The sequence below is a fragment of the Symphodus melops genome, assembly GCF_947650265.1.
Source record: "Symphodus melops genome assembly, chromosome: 1".
NCBI classification, from domain to species: Eukaryota; Metazoa; Chordata; class Actinopteri; order Labriformes; family Labridae; genus Symphodus; species Symphodus melops.
Window position 1 is genome coordinate 1721746 of NC_136691.1, and position 23978 is coordinate 1745723.

Below are 23978 nucleotides of genomic sequence, written 5' to 3' on the forward strand. Positions count from 1 at the left end.
AACATGAAATAAATATAAGGGCAGCATTAAGTGCAAGGTGGAATATAATGAGTGTTTATGATGAAGCTGAAAGGCTGCAGAGAACATAAAAGTTTAAAGTCGTATATCTTCTCAAACTTTGCTTCAGGTTGGTGTTTTTTTAAGCTCTGCTTGTTTTCCTGACATGAATTAAATTCAGGATAACTCCTGAAAAAAATAAAAGCCGTTCGATTGGGTACAAGATCACGTCTGTCGTCTTTAAAGCAACTCATCCGACACAAAGGACTTTTTTATGCGTGTGCGATTTTGACCTTGTTGTTGGGTCATTTTCTGAAGGTTACTGAATCGTTCTCATTAACGGGTGTTGAAATGTTTCCATAGAAACAGATGACTGAATGATCTTTAGTGGATCGTGTGAAAGTGTGTTGACGGTATTCTGATCGAGTCCTTCGGGTGTTGGTTTGCAGGCCAGCGTTAGCGGTCACAGTCAAGCAAACAAACTTCAGCAGAACGGCTTTATTATTATTTTTTATTCATAAAAGGAAACGTTCAGGAAAACTAATAAATCAATGTGTTTTGTTTTTGCAGATCATGACTCTTGAGGACGGCCTCTGAAATTCAGTTTGGTATAAAGACTCTTCAGCTACATGACCAGTGCTACACCGACTTCTGACCAGGTAGGAACCCGCTCACGACGAGCGAAGAATAAAGAAAAGTAAAAGCACTAAGCGGATGTGAATCAGTGCATTTAAAGGAGCAGTATGTAGCTCTGACCCCTAGTGTTTAAAATTGGTACTGCAGTTTAAACTCTAATCATCACAGAGAGCTGTCTCCCCCCCCCTCCTCTCACACAGGTCAGCATGTGGTGGACACTGTAGCTTCAGTGTTTAGCCAGCTCTGCATGTGGTGGACACTGTAGCTTCAGTGTTTAGCCAGCTCTGCATGTAGAGACACTGTAGCTTCAGTGTTTAGCCAGCTCTGCATGTGGTGGACACAGTAGCTTCAGTGTTTAGCCAGCTCTGCATGTGGTGGACACTGTAGCTTCAGTGTTTAGCCAGCTCTGCATGTGGTGGACACTGTAGCTTCAGTGTTTAGCCAGCTCTGCATGTGGTGGACACAGTAGCTTCAGTGTTTAGCCAGCTCTGCATGTGGTGGACACTGTAGCTTCAGTGTTTAGCCAGCTCTGCATGTGGTGGACACTGTAGCTTCAGTGTTTAGCCAGCTCTGCATGTGGTGGACACTGTAGCTTCAGTGTTTAGCCAGCTCTGCATGGGTCTGTAAAGCTTTCTGCGTTCTAACCTCTCTCCATGTTTCATCTCCAACATTGATCCTAGTTTGAGCAGCTTTCTGCTGCTGGAGCTTATTAGAAACATGCAGAGGCTTTTTAGCTCGGGTACAATCACTTCTATCTGAAGCAGTTCCACTGCCCGCTTCCATCGCTGCAACACCTGTTCACCTGATAACTGCTCTCATATCTGGCAAACCCAGGGGCGTCCAAAACGGCCTTCAAAGCCCCGCCTACCTTCTCTGGTCCAATCAAATCCAGAGCATTCAGGAGCAGAATCTAAAGTTAGAAGGAGGACATACTGGCTGCTGCATTGTTGTCAGAGAAGCTTCAACACAGCAGGTTTCCTTCATGATCACAGAGGAAGATGAGTTTGTCCATTTTCCGGTGATAACGGGTTTTCTGCTTGTTCTAACAAGATATCCTCAGAGTTTCAAAAGCACACAAACAAACAGTTTAAGTCACCTTATTATTCACGGCAGCGTGGACATTATCCTGTTATCATGTGAAAACAAGCTCCGTGACACACAATATTCTGTTGTGATCTGGAAACACGTTTCGTTCTCCCAGGTTAAAGTGAGCAATATTTCAGGTTCCCAACAAAACCACGTCAATGAACTTGAACAAGAAAACGAGGTCAACTGAAATGCCTGGAATCATGTCCGCTTTGGGCTTCCGTAGTTCCGTGTTTGCATGTAGCCATAGTTAGTTGTTATGATGCTGCTGGCCGGTTATCAGGTTGCTGACCTGTTTTCAAGGGATTCCTACTGTGATTGTGTTTTTTTTCAGGTTTTTGTCGGGCCGGTTAGTTTCAGAGTGTGACTTGTGTTTCCTTTTTTTTTTTTTTTCTTTCAGATGGAGGTGAATGCGGTTAAAAAACGCCATCGCACAAGATCCAAAGGTGTCAGAGGTATGCACCCGTCCTGTTCGCTGGGCAGTCATAATAGTCTGCATGTTTGGCAAGCTAGTCAAGCTAGTAAACATATTAGCATTTGGAAGAGTATCTGCATCCCGATGTTTAGGTTCCTGTTAAAGGGTGCAGCAAACTTGAACACCTTCCCCCGCCCCCCCCCCCCACGATCAATGAGGATGGAAAAAAAGAAAAGACGGCCTCCAGTTCTGACCTCGCCAACTTCCACTGTTAGCTCCATGCCATGACTCGAACCCTAGACCCTCTGATTCCCAACCCGAGTCCCCTACAGACTCAACTACTGCCGCCACTTGGTCTCTATGTGAAGTTTTAACATGACTCTTTTTCTTCTGTGTGTCTTCAGCCGCCGTGGAGGCAGTAACACAGGAGTTATTCAGGTAGGTCAACCTCTGCTTCCTCCCACTTCCCTTCCATGCAGGACGCAGGCCATGCTCTGAAGGGTGTGCTCAATTATGGGTGCGTTGTAGCTCGTAACTGTGTGTGAACGCGAGTGGAGGGCGGAGGCTTCTGTATGGAGGAGGCGTGGCCAATCAGCAGTGTGTTTTGGTTTCATGCCGGAGTTCAAGGGCGACACCTACAGGATCAAAAAGGTCGCTCGTTTCATTAAGAGAATATAACGGCATGAAAGAACGAGTTTCCAGCAACATGTCAGGAGGGAAAAACTAAAGAAGAGCAACCAAAACAGCTCAAATAAAAACAACCTAAGGAGTGTTTGTTCTTGTCAGCTCATTATCGGACCTGGGATTCTCACAGCGCTCCGGCCTTCAGTCCTGGTTATGGATCCGTGAAGCTCCTCTTCACACTTGCGTGGGGGGAGTGAGGGGAAGTTTATCATTTGCTACGCGTCGTGTCGTTTGATCGAGTCGCCCCGGGGAATAAGTGTAAGAGCTCCTCAAAGACCTTGGCGTGACGTTTAAACGATGACGCTACACCGGCGGGGTTTTAATAACATGTAGAGGACGAAAGCCGCCCCCCACCCCCTGCCCCCCCCCTCCCTGCCCCCCCGCGCCCGCTCTGAACGCAGCACCGGTGCAACAGAAAACACAGAAAACACTGCGGCGTGTAACTTTGACCATGTCAGCTGAGTGCACAGAGAGCTTTAAAACATGGCGCTGTAACGTGATTGGATGACACACAGTGATGGATCTGTGGAGGAGCACGTTCATGTTACCCTGCTGTTTTATTACTCAACATGTTCAATCTAATTCCACTAATAATTCAGTTCATTTTGCAGCACGACTGCAGAAACACACAGCAGCTGCTGGCTGTAAATGCTGAATCTGACTTTTACCTGTGTGTGTGTGTGTGTGTGTGTGTGTGTGTGTGTGTGTGTGTGTGGGTGTGTGTGTGTGTAGGGAGGTAGTTTCTGCTTCACTTAATCCCATTTAGTAAAACTGACAAATATTGGTGTGTGCAGCAGATTACAGTTGAACTCGGTTTGATCCAGGTCATCGCCTTACTGTAAACAACGTGTCCTGTCGGCGCCGTGCGAGCCCCCGAGCAGACGAGCAGAGAAACCCAGCGTGATTCGCCCAGAATTTAAATCTGATGGGTGCTGCTAGACGAGAGAGACTTTGAAGTTACAGACGTGTGGAGTTAAAAAAAAAAAAAAAAAAAAAACCGTGAATATTTTTCATTAATTGAATTTTCACCGTCACAGTCCCGGACTAATCGGACTAATCTGCCGGGATAAACATATACAAATGAATTTGTCATTGTGCGGTGGCAGACTGGAGAGGGAGGGGAAGACATGTGGCTGTGATATTAAACGTCTTTCATGACTTCATGCTAATTACTAAATAAATACATCACATCTGTTAGCTCAGTGGGAGGCAGAGCTGCGTCACAGCGCTGAGTTCTTACAGTTTCAGGCGGCCTGCTGACCTTTCCTCGACGGCCGACATGTTCTCATTCCAACGTAAGAAAACCTCCTCCGAGCTGGAATATTGTTTCTTCTCGGAGTCATTTTTACTCGGATTTTAAATCAACACCACCTCTGAGAGGCTGCTTTTCCAGATCATTCCCGTGATTAGAAGGAAGACGCCGCTTCCTGTCGATTTATTTGTTGTTTGATTTTCAGCCCCTGATTACGACCACGACCTTCCCGGTCCCGTGATGATTCTTCAGTGATGTTTTGGGTCTTGACTCGGTCTCGATCCCTCGGTCTTGTCTCTCGGAGCACTCTGGTCTGGAGTGTGTCTTGTCTTGGTATCAGTCAGCAGGACGCAGTTTGAACAGCTGAGGACGCCCAGATCAGCTGAAAAGGCAAAAGGAAAAAAAAAAAAAAAAACTTTGCACATGAACGTGGAGTTCTGTTTCTTGTCTTCAATTAGTCTGACGGACCGAGGAAACGAGAGCGGGGTCGTCCAACTTCCAGAAAGAAACATCTGGTTGCTTTGGAAACAAAGTTTTTCTCCACAGAGGAAAAAAAAAAAAGAAAAAAAAGTATTTTGTAGTTTTAAGAAAAAGGAGGATTTTTAAGACTTGGTGCAAACAGCTCGTTAAGGTTAAGGTTGCACTGAGGCATTCTGGGTATTTTGTCATGATTGGAAAACGTGTTTGACACTGTATTGGAAAATTTGAGGAGCACACACACACACACACACACACACACAGACACACACACACACACATGCGCAGAGCTGTGGTGGGATCAATAAGTCAACTCTATCAGTCTTTGCTCCCACACAGATTGATGAGCCGCCTCACCTTGAACGCAGCGCCTCCTCTTCCTCCTTCTCTCCTCTTTTCTCCTTCTTCAGATTTTTCCTCTCATTCTCACATTCTCTGCTATCTCTTCTCCCTTTCTTTTGTCTTTTTTAATCTATGCCTTCTTCTTTCTCTTCCTTTTTAACCTCCTTCCTCCTCTTCATCCCTTTGCCTCTCTTCCTCTCTTCCTCTCCTTCCTCCTTTCCTGCCTCCATCCTTGCTTCCTTGACTTCGCTGTGCTCCTCTGCCTCTCCAAGCTCGTGATGTTAAACCTTCACCTTCATCTTCGTGCTGCTCTCATTTTAGCCCGCCAGTTGCAGAGTGTATAGATCAGGTGATGTTGGGTGGAGGGGTGGGTGGAGCTCTGCAAGCGGCGGGGTCAGATGCCGCGGGTGTGGAGTCCCTGAAGCCTGTCGGCGTGCGTTGGCTGGCGGTCTGCGTGTCTTCGGGGCAGTGAAGCCTGTGAGCTGCAGAGGAGTGACTCAGAGCTCCTGAGAAATCTGCTGCTGACTGCAACCACGATGCAAGAAAGAAAAAAAAAGAAGCGAGCAGACAGAAACACTTAAACCTGCTGCCGAGGGAGAGACACGCTGAATGAGATGTGTTGGCGTGCTGAGACATTAACGCCACGAGAAAATAATGTTCAACTTTTTAAAAGAGCACTTTTTTTTACACAAAACCTCCTACTGTACATCTCTTCTCCCGTGATAATCTTTACGCTGGACTCCAGGAAACACTGAAGACTTGAACCTTGTTTTATTTATTATTCCGAGGTGATCAGTACGTTTGGATGTTTGGCGTTTGCGGTGTTTCATTCTGATGGCAACATACAATCCAGTAAGGCCAGTTTGAATTATAGATCAATGACTTCGGTATCTTTTCCAGGAGCTGAAACGCAGCACAACACCGTTCCTTCAAGCTACCTACACACAACACGACTCCATGTTTTTTTTTAAACTGCGTTCAGTGCACATGCCAAAGTGCAGATTTGTGTGTAGATACTTTCTATGTACAGATTCTATGTAAAGATGTAGACTCTGCACTCAGAGGACTGGGTTGGAAGTTTTCGTGTTTTTGATTTTAGCACGCTTGTAGTGCTTAATTGTTGTCCAATCACGAATCAGCATGCTTTGATGTATGCAGGAAAAACAGTCTGTATGGAGAGCAACCGCTCGGCCATCTGCTGCAATCTGATTCATTTATCTCTATAAGCAGATATCTGCATGCAAGTACAGCAAACAAGCCGTTCTAGATCTAAACGTTTGCCTGGAGCAACAAATCGACCTCGCACTGTGTCGAAAGGTCAATCAGTCCTGACTGGGATGTGTCAGAAATGATCGATCCGACCGCTGTTCAGCAAACAAACATTTTAAAAGTACATTTCTTCTCCCCATGACGACGGACCTGACAGCGCTCAACCTTCAGCTTTTTACAAATCTGCTTGATGAGGATTTCATTTTCTGCAAATTGAAAACCTGTTAAGGGAAAAATGTGCGACGTCGGTGTTGCCCTTGAGCTCCAGCATTAAACCAAAACGAACTGCTGTTTAAGCCACGCCTCCTCCATACTGAAGCCTCCGCCCTCCTCCAGAGACACACCTCCAACCCACCTCTCCACTCGCCTTCACAGGAAGGAGTTATCAATTAACTAAATCGAGCTGCGATCACCTGTGTGTCCTGCATTGTAGTGTTAGCATGCTAATGTTAGCGCTCTGTAGTTAGCTAGTAGCTTTAATCACCTGTGTGTCCTGCATTGTTCTGTTAGCATGCTAATGTTAGCGCTCTGTAGTTAGCTGGTAGCTTTAATCACCTGTGTTTCCTGCATTGTTCTGTTAGCATGCTAATGTTAGCGCTCTGTAGTTAGCTGGTAGCTTTAATCACCTGTGTTTCCTGCATTGTTCTGTTAGCATGCTAATGTTAGCGCTCTGTAGTTAACTGGTAGCTTCAATCACCTGTTTCCTGCGTTGTTGTGTTAGCATGCTAATGTTAGCGAGACTCACCAGAATCTGTTTGCTGGCGCTGCTGATGTTCATGCTGACTCAGGTTTTTGTGTGTTTGCTCCTCAGCTGTCCCACTCCAGGCTGTGATGGCAGCGGTCACGTCAGCGGGAAGTACGCCAGACACCGCAGGTAGGATCACGTCACGACTTATTTAGACGATTCTATCAAGAAGTCCATATCGTTGGACGGATGGAAGCTTTGTATTGTCTCACCTAACGTTAAGACTTTCACTTCACTTTTTTCCAGTTCCAACAGTATTTTAAGGTGGAAAAGTTACATGTTGATGCTTTAAAGTGGAAATCCCCCTGTAATAAAGGTTAGGTTTAGGGTTAGGTATTGTGACAGTAGTGTAACGTATGCAGAATATATCACTGAAGACATTTGTAAATGACTTGAGACAAGTAGATTGTGTAAAAATGAGAACATCACATCATCATGCAGACTTTTTAAATATATTAAGGGGGCGGGTTTGGCTGCAGCCCTTCCTGTTGGCTTCAAAAGTCTCACCATGCAGCTCCAAATGTTCCCACAATTATTCATGTCGCAGTTTGAACATTTCCTGGATCAGCGTGGTTTGCAGGTTTTGCAGCCTCCGGCTCTGTGAATCTGCCGCTCTGTCACGGGGCTGCGGATAGAAAAGCAATCAAGCAGAGGAGGGAGCTGTGAAGTGCTCGGGTCACACAGACCCATGGCTGTCCGTCCTGCAGCCTGAGGGGTCAGAGTGCTTCAGATCTCGGACGCTTTCGGAAATAGTGAATTACCCGCAAACGCAGGGGGGGCCGCTTCAAATGTGACGCTCTCTGTGAGTCATTTAAGCTTGTGTCCAGTGGAGAAATCTTCAGTCGTAAACCTGCAGGCAGAGCGAGGAAAAAGTACTCCCACAGCAACAACAGGCATCTAAAACAACGAAATCAGCAAGGGCTCAAGTCTTACTCAAAGTTAAAGAGCCATTGTGTAAAATGATCTTCCTCTGTGATCATGAAGGAAACATGCTGTGTTGAAGCTTCTCTGACAACAATGCAGCAGCCAGTATGTCCTCCTTCTAACTTTAGATTCTGCTCCTGAATGCTCTGGATCTGATTGGACCAGAGAAGGTAGGCGGGGCTTTGAAGGCCGTTTTGGACGCCCCTGGGTTTGCCAGATATGAGAGCAGTTATCAGGTCAAAGCAGCAGGTGTTGATCAGAGACAGATCTCTGCAATGACTTTAATTTGGACTGCATTTGTGATTCCATTTTTAAAGAAAATGGACAATATTTCTGAAAAACAACAAAAAACATTCCTCCGCTCAAATCCTGGTCAAAACATCGTAAATGTGAAATATATCTCAGGTCTGCATTAGAGAAGAAATAACAAAATCTGAGTCCTGAGTATCAACCTGCGGAGGTGGACCGTTAGGTGTATTTCATTTTTCTAGGCATATTTATTTCAAACAAAACATCTGTTATGAAATTAGAGCACTCGTTGATTTGTTTTCAGGTCATTTTGTAGTATCTGTGGGGTTGTTTTTCAGAGTAGCAGCTTGTGTGTGTGTGTGTGTGTGTGTGTGTGTGTGTGTGAGTGTGTGTGTGTGTGTGAGTGTGTGTGTGTGTGTGTGTGTGTGTGTGTGTGTGTGTGTGTGTGTGTGGAGGCTGGCATAAAGAGGTTGCAATGCTCAGGACAGCGGTGGTTTGGCGCCTGAGGTAACAGAGAGATAATGAGAAGGGCAGGATGGCGAATCGCTGGCAGAGCAGACCGATGGTGCTTTGAAGGGCATAGAGAAAATCAGGAAAGCCCAGCACCACACACACAGAGCCAAACAATCAAGAGAACAATAATGTACTCATAGAATCATATATTTTATGTTTGTGACAAAACGGGAGAAAAGACCTCTTAAAATCTGCAAGATTCTCAAGCAATAATTAGTTTCTGTGGACTTTCTCTGATTTGCTGCAGGAAATATGTTGTTGTGTTGAGGTACAACTTTCATGGACTTCAACACTGACTAATAAAACACACGCCTTAACTTGGAGGAAACAGAGATCACGAGAGTCCAAATCAGACGAAGCGAACAATGTTTACACACCTCGGGCCTGATTTACTAAATGTTAGCTAAAGCAAGCCTCTCCGATGGCAGATAAAGCGCTCCTCAGATGAGTTATGGTTAATAGCCAGTCGAGAGACAGGAGTCTGTTAAATAAACTGTGGGAAGTTGATTTCCAATTAACTGTCATGCTAACGAGCTTGCGTCTGGAGAGTGTTTCTCTCTTTGTCTTTAATAACTTAATGAAATAATTTACTGTCATGAGGACAGAACACATGTTGTCATTCAACGTAGGGAGAGAACGCACAAAGAATACGGAGAATTAATTATAAAGTACTTGAACCAATCAAGCAGCAACCTGGGAAGAGCAAAAATGAAGCCAATGCAGAAGGGCAACAAAAACTGCAGTTCCTTGAACGTCCACTTGAGGCTTGTTGCAAAAGACAACGTCTCTCCATCAGGCCTCATATTAAAATGTGCAGCAGAAATGAACATGTTTACAGCTTGGCTAATATCAAAGTTGACTCTATACCTAAATTTCCTTGAGGGAGTCATCCCAAAAGGATCAATAAAGTTCAGTCTAAGTCTATTGAGTCTAAAAAGATCACCAACTTTCATAATTAGGCCCATAGCTGGCTGACATGTTGGCACGTTGCACCAGAAGGCTTAACTCCACCTCTTTGCCTGCTCCTACATCTATTGAAAGTCAGGTAGAGTCAGCATCTTTGGTGACAGCCATCATCCGCCTTGAGCTGCATTAGCGCTCTGCCTCACAGCAAGAAGTGTGGAGTTTGCATGATCTCCTCCCTGTGTACATGGGTTCTCTCTGGGTACTCCAGCTTCCTCCCACAGTCCAAAGACATGCTTGAAATGTTAATTAGTGACATAGTCAGTAATTGTGCACGTGGTTGGTTGTCAGTCGCTGTGTGTCAACCCTGCGATCGACTGGCGAACGGTTTAGGTTGTAACCGTCTCTCGCCCAAGGACAGCTGGGGTCGGCTTCAACCCTCTGCTGCAGTGGGATAAGCAGTATAGATTGTGGACGGATTGATGAATGGTTGGATGGATGAATGTTGGATGGATAAAACACTGGATGGATGAAAGACTGGGTCGTTGGATAGATGGATCATTGGATTGTTTGGATTGTGAATGTTGGATGGATGAATGAATGGATTGATGGATGGATGGTTGGATGGATCATTGGATGGATGGATGGATGGATGGATCATTGGATGGCTGGATGGATGGATGGATGGTTGGATGGATCATTGGATGGATGGATGGTTGGATGGATTGATGGATGAACGCTTGGATGGATGGATTGATGGATGGATGGATCATTGGATGGATGGATGGTTGGATCATTGGATGGATGGATCATTGGATGGATGGATCATTGGATGGATGGATGGATGGATGGATGGATGGATGGATGGACGCTTGGATGGTTGGTTGGATCATTGGATGGATGGATGGATGGATGGATGAATGGTTGGATGGATCATTGGATGGTTGGATGGATCATTGGATGAATGGATGGATGGATGGTTGAATGGATGAATGAACGCTTGGATGGATGGTTGGATGGATGGATGGATTGTTGGATGGTTGGATGGATGGATGGATTGTTGGATGGATGAATGAACGCTTGGATGGATGGATGGATGGATGGATGAACGCTTGGATGGATGGTTGGGCTTTAAAACAGCTCTTCAGAACCTCATCAATGACATCACTTCAACAACATTTATCTTTTCTACAGTCTTTGGTTTTTACCTGCATCCTTTTGTTGTGACTCTGAAGAGCTGAGGACCAAAGTGCAGAACTGTTTCTCCTGTTCTGATAAATAATCATGCCAACTTTTACTGTGAGAGCAAAAAGGGCCAGTGAATGAAAGACAGATATAACCAGACACTGTCTGAGTAAAAAAAAAACAAACAACAACAGAGAAGTAGGTCGTCTGATGAGCCCTCTCCGGGGAAATGATGGCTGAATCACTTCATCAGTTAATCATCTGCTGATCACGGTCGACTACAGTACACAAACATGTCATATTTTTACAGCCAGCAGAGCGCTCAGTCCGTCCTTTTCTATTAGTTCAACCTGTCTCATGTCTCAGGTCAGAAAGTGTCCTCCAACTTGACCAAACATAACTCAACCATTTTTAACTTCCTGTCACACATCACATTTGGAGTCATTCTGCTCAGGAGTGGAGAGTGAAAGTTCATTTTTAGAGTTCTTAACTTGAGTTTTATTTTTTGGGGAAAAGTTTGACTCTGGCTCGACAAATATCGTACTTTTGACTCCGCTTCATTTCTATGAATGATCACGTTATTCGCCACTGTTTCTCTGAAGTCAGCACATGAATGTACCTTTTTTTTTTTTTTTTTTTTTTTTGAGTTTGTTATGTGGAAACCTCCAGCGTTGAAAAATGAAGCAAATGCAGAAGTGCAAAATCCTGCAGTACGTCATGTGTCCACTTGAGGCAGGCTGCAGAATGTCACTCAGACCAGGCAGTTCATTTAGTGGGAGTAATGATGGCTAAGGTGGAGAAGGAGGATTATCCTCCACCTGACCTTCTCTGAAGCCAATGTTTGAATATTTCCTCTCTGTGTAACTCTCGGCTGACATGGCGTTTGGCTCACCAGGCGTCTTGTGTTGTTTCTTGTGTTTCTGAGCTGCAGATCTGTAAATCTGTCGCATGAGATGAGTTGAAAGAATGTTTGAAAAATAAAAGTTCAGCAGCAGAATGAACACCCATGACTGCACTCGTGAAAACTTGAAGGCGGTTGGATGGATGTTTGGAGAGAATAAGTAATACTTCAGTCTTTTGAGTCCTCCAGAAGTTCAACTTGAAGTAAAAAGTTGAGTGAGCAGCGTTCACAGGTATCGCAGTCACGTTTGAGTCCTCAAAGTCTGAGGATGTTTGTCAAGACCTTTACACAAAGAAATGATGTTAAAAAGTGTCTGTTGATTATTTGTTAGTGTTTCACATTGTTAACATTTATAAAGATCTCGACGGAGGATATAATGCACTTTTGGTTTTCAGCTTTACGGTTTGAAGGTTTTTTTTTGAGCTGAAGAGAGACAGGAAATGTCGGGATCAGAAAGCAGGTGATGACATGCAGCAAAGGATTCAAACCCACTATCGCTATCTCTGTACACGTCTGTGCACGACATAACCGCTAAGCCACCGGCGCTCCAGTTTTGGCACCGTCAAACACGTTCTTTTATAATGTTCATAGCAGTTGAAGGACAGGTTTAATATGCAGTATTGATTTAAAACAACACCTGTGCATGCAGTCGTTATCCCCATGCATCAGATGTCGACTCTGCAGGCTCTTTTCCTGCATGTGTAGAGAACGACACCTTTGTGTTCTCTGAACCCGATCCTATTCTCAGCACCAAACCTTCAGGTTTAGAGCCACAACATTTCACCACATCTTTTCCTCCCTCCTGCTGGGATCTACAACTTCCTGAAGCCGAGACGTAGCTCCTGCTGTTCATTGTGCATGAGTCGGCGGAGGGGGGGGGGGGGGGGGGGGGGGGCGAGCCGGGTTCAAAGTCACTGCCTCTCCCCCTCTCTCTCTTTCCCCTCTCTGTTTTCTTTCTTCCTCCCCTACCTTTCTTTGTCTCTCTCTCCCTCACTCTCTCTCTCTCTCTCTCTGGAGGATGTCACCATGGCGACAGCACCGTTCGGATGCTGCAGTATGAAGACCAGGAGGGATGCAGCCTGTCTCCCATGGCAACCCCTAGTATAGGATGTGAACATCATGTCGCCCCCCCACCCTCCCACTGCACCCCTCTAGTCTTCATCTAACAGCATCTACCCAATCTCCTATATTCTCCCCTCACCTCCTCCGTCTCCCCCCCCTTCCTCCATTGGTGCCAAGCGTTGCCACAGCGATGAGTGTTGGCATGTGGCATTGCCGGCGGCAGGATTTTTCCTAACCACACATACCTAGGTGTAATTATCACACTGCGGCTGATATTTCTGTCGCCTGACTCACTCTCCTCATTGACGATTTTTTATTTAAACGTGATACTATGAAGTCACCTTCTTCCAACTTTAATCAACACTTAAAGCACTAAGCTCAGCTCCAGTGGTTGATAAGGATAAATTAATCTCCATTCTCACAGTTTGTTTTTAGCCTTGAGGTTTTGAAACATTTCGATGAAAATGTGGAGTCTGTATTTGGAGCTCTGGATTATTGCATTTGTACCTTTGTAATTGGGCAATGTTGACCAATCAGTTATAACCCTTTACAGGGCAAGTGGCTATTTTTGGTAATTTCTGCAAACATTACATATAGCCAGCCTTCTGCACCTCAGTAAGGTGGAGAAGCATGTGATCCTCACTCAGCCAATCAGAAGAGATCACCCTATGTCACTGTTCCTGCTATTGTGATCTTAACCAAATATGGTAACTTTGTCAATGTTACAATTTTTGACCTTATTTATAACAGAAATAAAGTTCTGTTATGTCCCTGAGTGACACTATGATGGAGTATTTCAATGAGCGCCCTGTAAAGGGTTAAAAATGTCCAGACAGCAAAAGCAGGCCGAACTGAATCGTCATCAGCAGTAAATTGGAAAAGATTTATTTATCAGTATAAACAGCAAAAAAAATCAAAACAACAACAACAACAACAACTGACAAATCTGCTTGATGCCGTGTCGACCTGAGTAGTCAGCTGAAGTCCATTCATCATTTACATTTTCAAATTTGCATCATGACGTCGTGTCAACAAACTTTAAGTTTTCTAAATGCAAATAAATCAGCAACAGATGGACTTGTTTTCAGATCCATGAAGAAAGGGGAGGAGCCTCTTTACAGTCCAACTGAGTCTCAGCAGAAACAGATGAACGGCTGCTCTTCTTTGGGCTGGAATTACAGAAGAAGAAGAAGAAGAAGAAGAAAAAAAAAGAGGGTTTTCCGTCTGACGGCTTCTCGGGAGCAAAAGCACACACTCCTTTCTCAAGGAGTGCTGCAAGTCATTATTCCCTGAAGGTCGTTCATCGCTAACCGCTAGCTACACCAGAGCGCTCGAGAAGTTCGCCGTCATCAGACGAGACGAGTCTGATGATGATCACCAAGTGACTGACCTCTGGTTAAACTGACTATAAAACCCTTTCACAACATCAAGGTGTCTTCATTTGTTGCTTTGTTAACTTAACACGGTGTTGGAGATGATAACAGACCTCCAGGCGTCCTCGTAGAGACAACAATGGAATCCCAGGTGTCCAATTAGAGAGCCATGGATTTCCACTTGTCCTTGTAGATAAAAGAATTTCGCCCAAGGCAATAATTGGACTCCAGGTGTCCCCATAAAGATGGCGTCGGTATCTAGCTCCCAGAGAGGAAGTGGACTCCAGCTGTTCATGCTCGGACAGTAAAGTACACCGTGTTTAAAGATGCTGCGTAGACCCAAAGAAGGACTTCAGGTGTCCACGTTGACACAGTGTTGAGCTGTCGTGATGTTCACACGGAGACGTTACAGTGGACTCCTGGTGACCACGGTTGACTGCAGGTGACCTTTTAGAGGTCAAGGTCAGAACGATTCCAACCAATCACCAATCAATCCATTCAACACACCGCCTGAACACAGCAGACTGCAGCAGATCAGATTAGTAAGAGGAGAAAATGTGATGTGAACCCCCCCCCCCCCCACCCCCCCCACACACACACACACACTCTCTCACTGCACATAATTACCATGCATCGTCTCTCGCCCTTGTCTGCAGCATTCCCTCGTTTCTGATCTGCTTTAATTACCACCGGAATTTTAATTGGCGGGAGACAGCAAGGTGGCCGAGGTCACACATATACCCCCCCCCCCCCCCCCACCACACACACACACACACACACACACACACACACTCTCAAACACAGGCAGCCTGACAGCCTATAAGGTGAAAGACGGAGGGATCATTTGAGGAGAAGTGAATCTGGGGGGATTTGTGTCGCAGTATGTGGAGAATTGATTAAATCTCTTATCTTCCTGTCTCACATCACTTTAAAGTTTTTCTGACCGTTTCGACACGCTGACTGTTTCAAAATCGAGAACATATTAATCTTAAACATGTTATTAAGACAGATGAAGAAAACACACAGACTGTAGGTATGAAAGGACGAAGCCTGACTGACGTCAGCCGTGTGTCCCTGCAGGGGGCGCTGGAGTCCCCTGTGTGTTCCTGCAGGGGGGCGCTGGAGTCCCCTGTGTGTTCCTGCAGGGGGCGCTGGAGTCCCCCGTGTGTTCCTGCAGGGGGCGCTGGAGTCCCCCGTGTGTTCCTGCAGGGGGCGCTGGAGTCCCCCGTGTGTCCCTGCAGGGGGGCGCTGGAGTCCCCTGTGTGTTCCTGCAGGGGGGCGCTGGAGTCCCCTGTGTGTCCCTGCAGGGGGCGCTGGAGTCCCCCGTGTGTCCCTGCAGGGGGCGCTGGAGTCCCATGGATGGCGGTCTCCGTGCTGGAAATGCTGTCTCAGCCTAACTTTGAGTCAAGCTGAGAGCTGAGGCGGGTTTGAAGCTTCTTGACGGATCATTATCGATCATTAAATCTGTATTTATTTATTTAAGTGTTACATCAAGACACTTTACAAAAAGTAGGTAAAAGACCTCACTTAATGTTATATTACAAGGACGTCATGGCGTGGCAAGAAAAAAAAAACAACATCCCTTTAACAGGCAGAAATCTTCAGCAGATTTGGGCTCCTGATGGAACAGCCGTCTGCTAAAGCTGAGCTGGGCTTGAAAATGGGACAGGAGGAGATGGGACAAGATGCAGAAAGAAGGATAGGAGGAGGAGGAGGGGGAGGGGGATTGGTTGTTTGGGCAGGCCTAACTATGGATAACACATGTCGTTTTCAATATCAAAACAGCAGTAACTAATGTGTGTGTGTGTGTGTTCCTGGAGCCACCCTCAAGTGGACACTCAAAGAACTGCAGGATTTTGCAACCTCCACATTGGCTTCATATTTTAAGACCTGAGGACGCCCCCCCCCCTCTCTCTCTCTCCCTCTCTCTTCTTTTCCCTGATCTTCACTCTTATCACTGAATAAAGACATGAAAAGCCGCCCCCCCAAAAAAACCTTAAAAAACCCCCCAATAATAACGACAGCAGCAGCAACAAAAAACAGGCTTAGCTTAGCTTAGCTTAGCAAGATGTTTGTTGTTGTTGTTGTTTTTAATCTTCAGGTACCAAAGCGACTCGGCTAGGTTAAGAAAAAGAAGGTCATGGTTTGGGTTTAAACAAGTTCTCAGACTGGTTCGAGTCAGGGTTAAGATCTGACCAATGCACTTCCATTATAATCATAACATGCATAACTTTGAATCTGTTTGAAATGGTTGCACATGACAGTTAATCTCTGGTAGAATCTTTATAAGCTGTATTAATGTTTTTATTTTTGTCAGCTGTGATATTTAATATTATGCTCGATAAATAAACTGAAAGTGACTAAAAAGACGTCTTTTTGTAGCATTAGCTTGTTGGGTGTGTTAGCGCTTCAGCTAGCTTTTGTCCTTTTGTCTCGTGGTGCTTTTCAACTTTGGTAGTTTATGAGAGAAAACGCAGTCGAGCCTCTTTCTTCACTCTGACTGAGCGCGTGTCACGTTGACACTTTGAGACAGACAAATAAAGACGTGGTGAAAACCTTTCCTTTAGCAGGTTCGTTTGACAAACGCACACCGCTTTCAGTCAGTTAAATATCGTCGCCTCCTCCAACTCGCCCTCCAAACACAAAATACGCTCTTTCATATGGAAATGCACTAATTGATTTCCTAAAATCCACATTAAAGCCCTGTATAATTGTGCTTGCTGTTTTGGAGCAATTAAAGCAGAATTCTCCCAACAGTTAATGACTATAATGGGATTTGCGTAATTGAGGCCCCGGTTGAATAAGCTTTGGAGGTTTTTTTTTTTTTCTTTGGAGGCTGATTCTCCTCCTCGGTGATGGCGGGTGGAAATCCACTGCTGGCTCTGAACAAACGGAGCACAGCAGAAGGAGGACCAGCAGTTTGACCTCTGACCTTTACACACAAAGACGATCCCTCTGATGACCCCTCTTGTTTCTGGCTGTACAGATGACGACATCAAACTGGAGCCTTTTTGACAGATCACATCTACAACTGCAAAAACACACGAGACCATTTTATTTTTTTTGTCCTACCTTTTTATTGAATTATAATTACCTTTAAGGACCAATCAGAGCGAATAAAGAAGCTCCATGTGGAAGGGAAGCCTCTCTGTGGATCGACGCTGATGCTTCCTTTTTAAAAGCAAAGACAAATGTCTGATATGTGGACGCTGTTCGGCTCTCATGTTTGACCAGTGTTGTAAAGTTCTCTCATTGTAAGCCACTCTGGGCTTGTTTTTCTGCACAGATTTTGTCGGTCACAAGTTCAGGTTTTTTTTCTTTCTTAAGTGCTGTCCGTCTTTTTCTTCGACCTGGTTGCTTCATTCTCTTTGGAGAATCATCCGCCCTTTTGCTACCGTAGCCGTTAAGCGTCCACGCAGCGGAGGAAGCTGGTGGGAAAAAGTTCCATTTGAGCCACTCAGACCTGTCGCATAAGGCTGAATACGAACGCAAAGGACATTTTAATTTACACTTCAAGCTTTCAAATGTTTTATTTTTTGAAAGATTTTCGTGAACTTTGGAATTCTGTGCAGTTTTAATGAAAAGCCTTCTGGTTTTGGGAGGTTGATTTTTGTAAGCATCCTTCAGTATAAAAGTGTTAAGAAGTCAAGTCGACATGTTAAAGACACGATGAGAAGAAGATGAGCCCCCATTGGCAGATAGTGGGGGGGGGGAATAGATGACCCAAAGGTTTTCAGTATGCTAAGAAGTGTTGGCGCTGTGTTCTGGATCAGAAGTGAGTCTGCTCCCGCCCTGCGAGCGTCTGACTGATGTGGCTCAGTTTGTTTGACCCGAGAATGAGCTTCAGTTAGCGTCGGAACGAGACGCTTTAAGTTGCTGAAGTTGAGGAGAAAAAAAAAAAAAGCAGAATAGTTCAAACGGTAAACAGGAAATGAAATATGTGCTGCTGACATGTGTGTGCCCTCTGTCTCACCTCAGCGTCTACGGCTGCCCGCTGGCCAAGAAGAGGAAGGCTCTGGAAAAACAACCACTGGAGCCAGCTGCCAAGAGGAGACCCTTCCTCACCTCCTGCCCGGGGGAGGAGGAGGAGGAGGAGGAGGAGGAAGAGGATGCTTACACCAGCTACCAAAACAAAGCCATGGAGGTCAGGCCAGAGGGGAAGGAGCAAGGGGAGGTAGTGGAGGAGGACGAGGAGGAAGAGGACGGGGAGAGAGAGGGTGATGAAGAAGACGACGGGGACGTGGAGGACGAGTTCTCCGAGGAGGAGGAGGAGGAAGAGGAGGAGTACGAGGAGGAGGAGGAGATAGAGGTGGAGCGAGTCGTTACAACCGTGGGAGGAGAGGAGGAGGAGGAGGATGAAGAGGAAGAGGAAGATGTCGAGGATGGTGATGATGAAGAGGAGCAGGATGATGAGGAGGAGGAAGAGGAGGAGGAGCAGAATCGTCAGCACGGTGAGTTTACAAACATGCTTCTTATTTCTGAGAGTTTTGAATCCTCGCAGATCGACATAAAAAATAAAAACATGCATAAAGGGTTAAAAGCTCCTTAAACGGCGTCTCTGTGCGTCGGGTTCGATTCCTCACATGTTCAGATGGGAGTCGGCCCTCTCGCTCGGCTCACGGAGGAAGCGTTGTTTTAAAACGTGAACTTCATTTCACATCGAAATAAACCCCAGAAAGGTTTTCACCCGCCGCCGCTCTCAGCTCGTCATCGTCACGTAGATGAAACGTGGAGAGCTCACCTCGCCGTCTCGTTCACACTGAGCATGAGCAAAGTGCACGGAGCACGCCGACTCTCCGGCCATGTTTAGAGACTCCGTCATCCTTTCTTTACTTATTTTATTATGTGTTTTATAGAAGTCACAAACCAACCTGAACACTTAACAATGCAAACAAGCTGCAGGACTCCGTCGTTTGCATAATCCTCTTTATTAAAATCCACAGTAGAAAGATTTCTGACATCCTGGAGCTTCTGGAAGACAAAGGTCGGACGGGTTTGAATCCCAAGCAGCAGGCGAAACCACTTTGACCATATTTATGACCACGCTGTGATTCAAAGTGCAACCACAGACTCCTGTTCCATCCACTGTTGGGTCATTTCAACTTAAACATACAGAGCTTTTATTTTGAAGTTGTGAAGTTCCTTCTTTCTGTTTCCTGCTTCAGAAAAGAAAAAAAAACAAAGCATAAACATTACTGTGTCGATGTTTACGAAATATTTATAGATATAAGAATCTTCGATATCAAAGCTTAACTTCCTGCATTTAACAAAATAAAAGTCTTTATTTACTGTGAAGATAACTCACAGGAAGAGGAAGATGGCGAGCTGGATCTGTTGGCCGAACAGATGCTCTCTCTCTCTCTCTCTCTCTCTCTAAAAACAAAATTTCCCTCGATCGACTCCCCTCAACACCCCGCGTGTCCTCAATCGCTTCTGACAGCGCCTCACGAATAATCAGTAGAGGAGCTCTGCTGAGTTATTACCCCCCCCCCCCCTCGTCTCGGCGGACTTGTCACGCGCGCTCCTCCTCGGCTGCTCCTCCTCGGCTGCTCCTCCTCGGCTGCTCCTCCTCGGCTGCTCCTCCAGAGAATATTTATGGCTCCTGAATGGGAACACCTCACACGCCATCCTTTTCTTAATTCCCCCGCTCTCGTTCGCCAGCTCTGCCCCCCCCCAAATAAATTAACTACCGGAGTGAGCGCGGCGCCGCTCAGCTTTGGCTCGTGCGTTTAACGTCTGATCATAATTATGGGCTGGTGGGTGTGTCCGAGTGATGTTTCCTTTCATCTGCAGGATTCTGATTGGATAAACGAACAGATGGTTTATCGTCTACACAATGAGATGACTGAGGTTTGAGACGTGTTCCGCGTTGTTTCGTGGCGCCTGACACTTTTGTTTCCCTTCAGTAGAGAACCACTACAAACCCGGTGGACAGTCGAAGCTCCTCCCCATCCAGAAGGACGACAACAACAACAACAACAGCTGCAACATCGGCGCCGGGAACGGCACGGGAGAGGACTACGAGAACTACGACGAGCTGGTGGCCAAGTCGCTCCTCAACCTGGGGAAGATCGCAGAAGACGCCGCCTACCAGGCCATGACGGAGTCGGAGATGAACAGCAACTCTTCCAACAGCGCGGGAGAAGACGAGGACGACGACGAGGACGAGGACGGCAGCGAGCAGGGCGACAGGAAGGGCGAGCTGAGCGTGGATCTGGACAGCGACGTCGTCAGAGAGACGGTGGATTCCCTGAAGCTCCTGGCGCAGGGTCACGGCGCCATGCTGCCCGAGGACGGTTACCCCGAGGGGGCCATGGTGGGCGACGGCTGCCACGCGGCCAACGGGAGGGTCAGGCTTCAGGCGGACGAGAGCGAGGAGGAGGTGTGTCTCAGCAGTCTGGAGTGTTTGAGGAACCAGTGCTTCGATCTGGCTCGGAAACTGAGCGAGACGCAGCCGTCCGATCGGCCCGCCCTGCACGCCCTCCACCACCAACTCCACAACCCGACGGACCAGCAGCTGATGCATCACCTGAACAGGTTCATGTCGCTTCTTTAACCATTTATATCAATAAAGTTCGGCTCCGTTATCACATTTTTTGGGACGCGTCTGTAAGCGGACAGTTTCCCTTTTTACGTTTGAGAATTCACAGCTTTCAGTCGCCTGATTGGCTCAGGGCTCGGAGGGAAAGAAGGCTAGCCTATTGGTCATCATGTGCGCCCCTCACTCTCTCCTTTAGCTGTCCTATCAAATAAAAACAGAAGACCCCAAAATAGATCTTTAAAGAAGTGACAGTAGAGCGTTTAACAGCGCTAATCTAATCTATCATATTTAACAACAACAGTTTATTACTCCTTTTCGAACATGTTACTTTTTTTATATATATTTTGTTGATTTTTTAAAATTCTTATTATTTTGTTGTTGTCTTCCCATGTTCGACATGAAACAATAAATAAATAATGAATAAGCTCTTTTTTAAAAACATTAGATAATAGAGCTAGCTTAAACACATCACATAGCGTGCGGCGACAGGAAGCTTCACTTGTCCGCCAGTTGCACCTTCGTAAGTTTGTGAAAACTGAATCGTTGTGTCTGAGGTTATTAACGCTCCACTGAGAGATGAATGAGATGAAGAGAGGAAATGAATATGTATTTTTATGAGCTGCAAAATGAAACAACATCATCAGCGTAAAGATGAACTTTTCTTTGTTTTCATGGCCTGAAAGCACTCTACTATTTAACAGCACGTTGCAGAAACAGCTTTTCTTTCCCATGATTCAAATGTGACGTTTCTAACAATTATTTATCTTTTAGTTTCTTTTTTTCTGCAAAAAAAACAAAAAACATATTCTCAGTATTGTGCATATAGTCAGAGGTCATTTGTCGCCCTGCTCACCTCTCAGGTACGACAGCTGTCAGCAGGGTGCACAGGGCGAGCCCAGGTCTCTGGAGCGCAGCTACTCCGACATGGTGAACCTGATGAAGCTGGAGGAGCAGCTGAGCCCGGCGTCCAGAGGATACCCGACCAGCTGCAGCCAGGAGGGCGACGAGGACACCACGTCGGTGGCTTCCGACCGCTCGGACGAGACCTTCGACATGGCCAAAGGAAATCTGTCGCTGCTGGAGAAGGCCATCGCTCTGGAGTCAGAGAGGGCCAAGGTGATGAGGGACCGCATGGCCTCGGAGCACGCCTTTCCTCGCCGGGATCACCACCACCATCACCGTGGCCATGGCGAGCACAGCCCGAGGCTGAGCAGCTCTGCCGAAGAACGCAAGTCCAGGATGCACCACGACGGGTTGAAGAGGGCGTACTACCCTAAAGGTAAGCCCACGCACCGACACACCACGCTGTGTCACCATCGATCCGTGTCAGATTATAAATCTGTGAAGTCTCCGTATCGCTTCGTTATGAATCTTCTGGAATATTAACGACAACCGAGCGATGAAGCACGAACAGTCAGACACCTCTGTTCTCACCTCAGCGGGTTGTTGAGCTTCCAACTTCAGCAAAACATCTAAAAATGAGAGTTTTTCCCACTTTTGTTCTTCATCCAAGTGATTTCACTCTCACATATTTTCACCTCTGGGAAGCAGAAAAGTGTCTGAGAAGTATTTTCATGCCAGGACTATTTTCATCCCGACTCCACTTCTAAAGATAACCATTCAGGCTGTGTGTAGCTTTACATCATCCAGCAACAACAACAACAACAACACAGCCGAACGCTGCACACACTCAACATCACACCAAGTGTGTTAGTGTCATGTCCAATCAAAAAGAAGCTCGTTACACTTTTTTAATAAGACAAGATCGGACCAGACAAACATCTTACTCAAAGATATAAACGCACAACATCAGGACTGTGTTGTGCCAATGCAGAGAGCACATATTCAAATGAGATAAACAAATTAACTTAGATGGTCCGTCTCATTTTAAGAGTTTTTTTTTCTTCTTTAAATTAGAAAGTATAAAAATTACGTTTGCATAGATTTGAGTTTTTGCAGTAGTTTTGTGATACAGTAAAACTTAAATGAATAACCTGGGCTTTGATTTACTTCGATCTATGAAATGACTCTGCGGAAACTTTGGTCAGTGCTGGGATGTCATTAAAGTGATCCTATGATGCTGATCCCCACTGTTAAATGTCCAAACTAAACGTGTAAAGTTTTAAATCATGAGGTAAATGTATTTTGGATTAATCCTCAGATAAGTCTGCAGAGGGCGTTAATCGACTTGTTTGGCAGATCACATGCTAAGACCTTCACGAAACGTCTAAGCCTCACGGTTAGCCGTTGAGACCTCTTCGGTACTCCGCCGTTATTTTCTCAAAAGTGTTTCACAACTAAGCTCAGCCGTCATCACATATTTGTACTTTCACGTTGATTCCACATACACACACAGTTAGATATGCACACACACACACACACACACACGGAACATTTAGATCAAAGGAGACATGTCAAATTCCTTTTTTCTCCTCTTCAACAAGTATTAGAGATTTTATCTGCTTCTACAAATGTGTCATGTGATGATGTTTTTTCACCACTTTCTGCCAACTTTACATCACCTCTCTGCCTTACATTTGACCTGAATCAGCTTTAACCTCCAAAAACCTGACCCCAGGTCAGCAGGGAGCAGGTTCATCACGCCTGCCTGACTTACCCTAACCCTCAACATTTCAGCAGCCGGAGGCTAAAAGCGCTGTAGAAGCAAAAAAAAAAAAAAAAACCCAAACTTTAACTTGACAGTCCGCCTCTTCCTCCCGGATTGAAACGTTTCTGTGCACGTTGTTGGGCTCTTAAAACGTGTTTAAATCCCGATGTGTAATTTCAGAGATGCTCTACATGTCTGCAGCTGAGATAATGGCCTCTCATTTTCTGCATTCAGGACCAGCACCGTTTTTATTTTCTGCAGAAGCATGGTTTTTCACTGACAGCAGCTTATGTTGTTAAAATAGGCCGGTGTGGGAACATCAGACGGCCGGCTTGTCAGGCATGAGTAATGGCAATCTGCACGGCCTGTTAGGAGAGCAAATCCATCTGTAGGACGCTTTCTGCGGCCTACTTCTCCAGCTCCACTCCAGAAACAACCCCGACCAACGCCGCAGAGAGGGAGTCATCAGACACACACAGCAGACTCACATCACCTTCATTAGTGCAGAAGGTGCATTCATAAGTCAACAGGAAAGTTTTTTATTACCGTCAAGAGTCTGCACATAGACAGCAAAGCCAGGTGTAAATGTCAGATCTAAGAGCTTTTAACTGGAGCGGATTCTCTGCTCCGTCCGTCCACAGAGAGAGAGGCTTTAATGTCAGCCATGGTTGATTTTCAGAAATGTAGCGAGCGTTCGAGCTGCTGTTTGGCGTTTGAAACTCTGATTATTTAATGTTTCTTGATCAAGCGAGACCTATTTGACTTGCTAAACAAATCTGGTTGGCAGGGATAAAGAGCTAGGCTAACGGCCCAGTT

At 45.8% G+C, this 23978-nt stretch overlaps 1 protein-coding gene across 8 annotated transcripts in view; it reads left to right on the forward strand.

Moving 5' to 3' along the window:
- Positions 1–23978, forward strand: part of myt1la (myelin transcription factor 1-like, a) — a 62892-nt gene that overhangs the window by 13817 nt on the left and 25097 nt on the right. For 5 of the 8 annotated variants that reach the window (XM_079344837.1, XM_079344838.1, XM_079344831.1 and 2 more), the window contains exons 2-8: positions 568–656; positions 2120–2174; positions 2539–2572; positions 6970–7032; positions 17992–18464; positions 19920–20550; positions 21415–21833. In XM_079344837.1, coding sequence (XP_079200963.1) covers positions 627–656; positions 2120–2174; positions 2539–2572; positions 6970–7032; positions 17992–18464; positions 19920–20550; positions 21415–21833 — 1705 coding nt within the window. In that variant the 5' untranslated portion in view covers positions 568–626. The remainder of the gene's footprint in view (positions 1–567; positions 657–2119; positions 2175–2538; positions 2573–6969; positions 7033–17991; positions 18465–19919; positions 20551–21414; positions 21834–23978) is intronic. The other 3 variants (XM_079344832.1, XM_079344834.1, XM_079344836.1) reach the window with 1 other exon arrangement.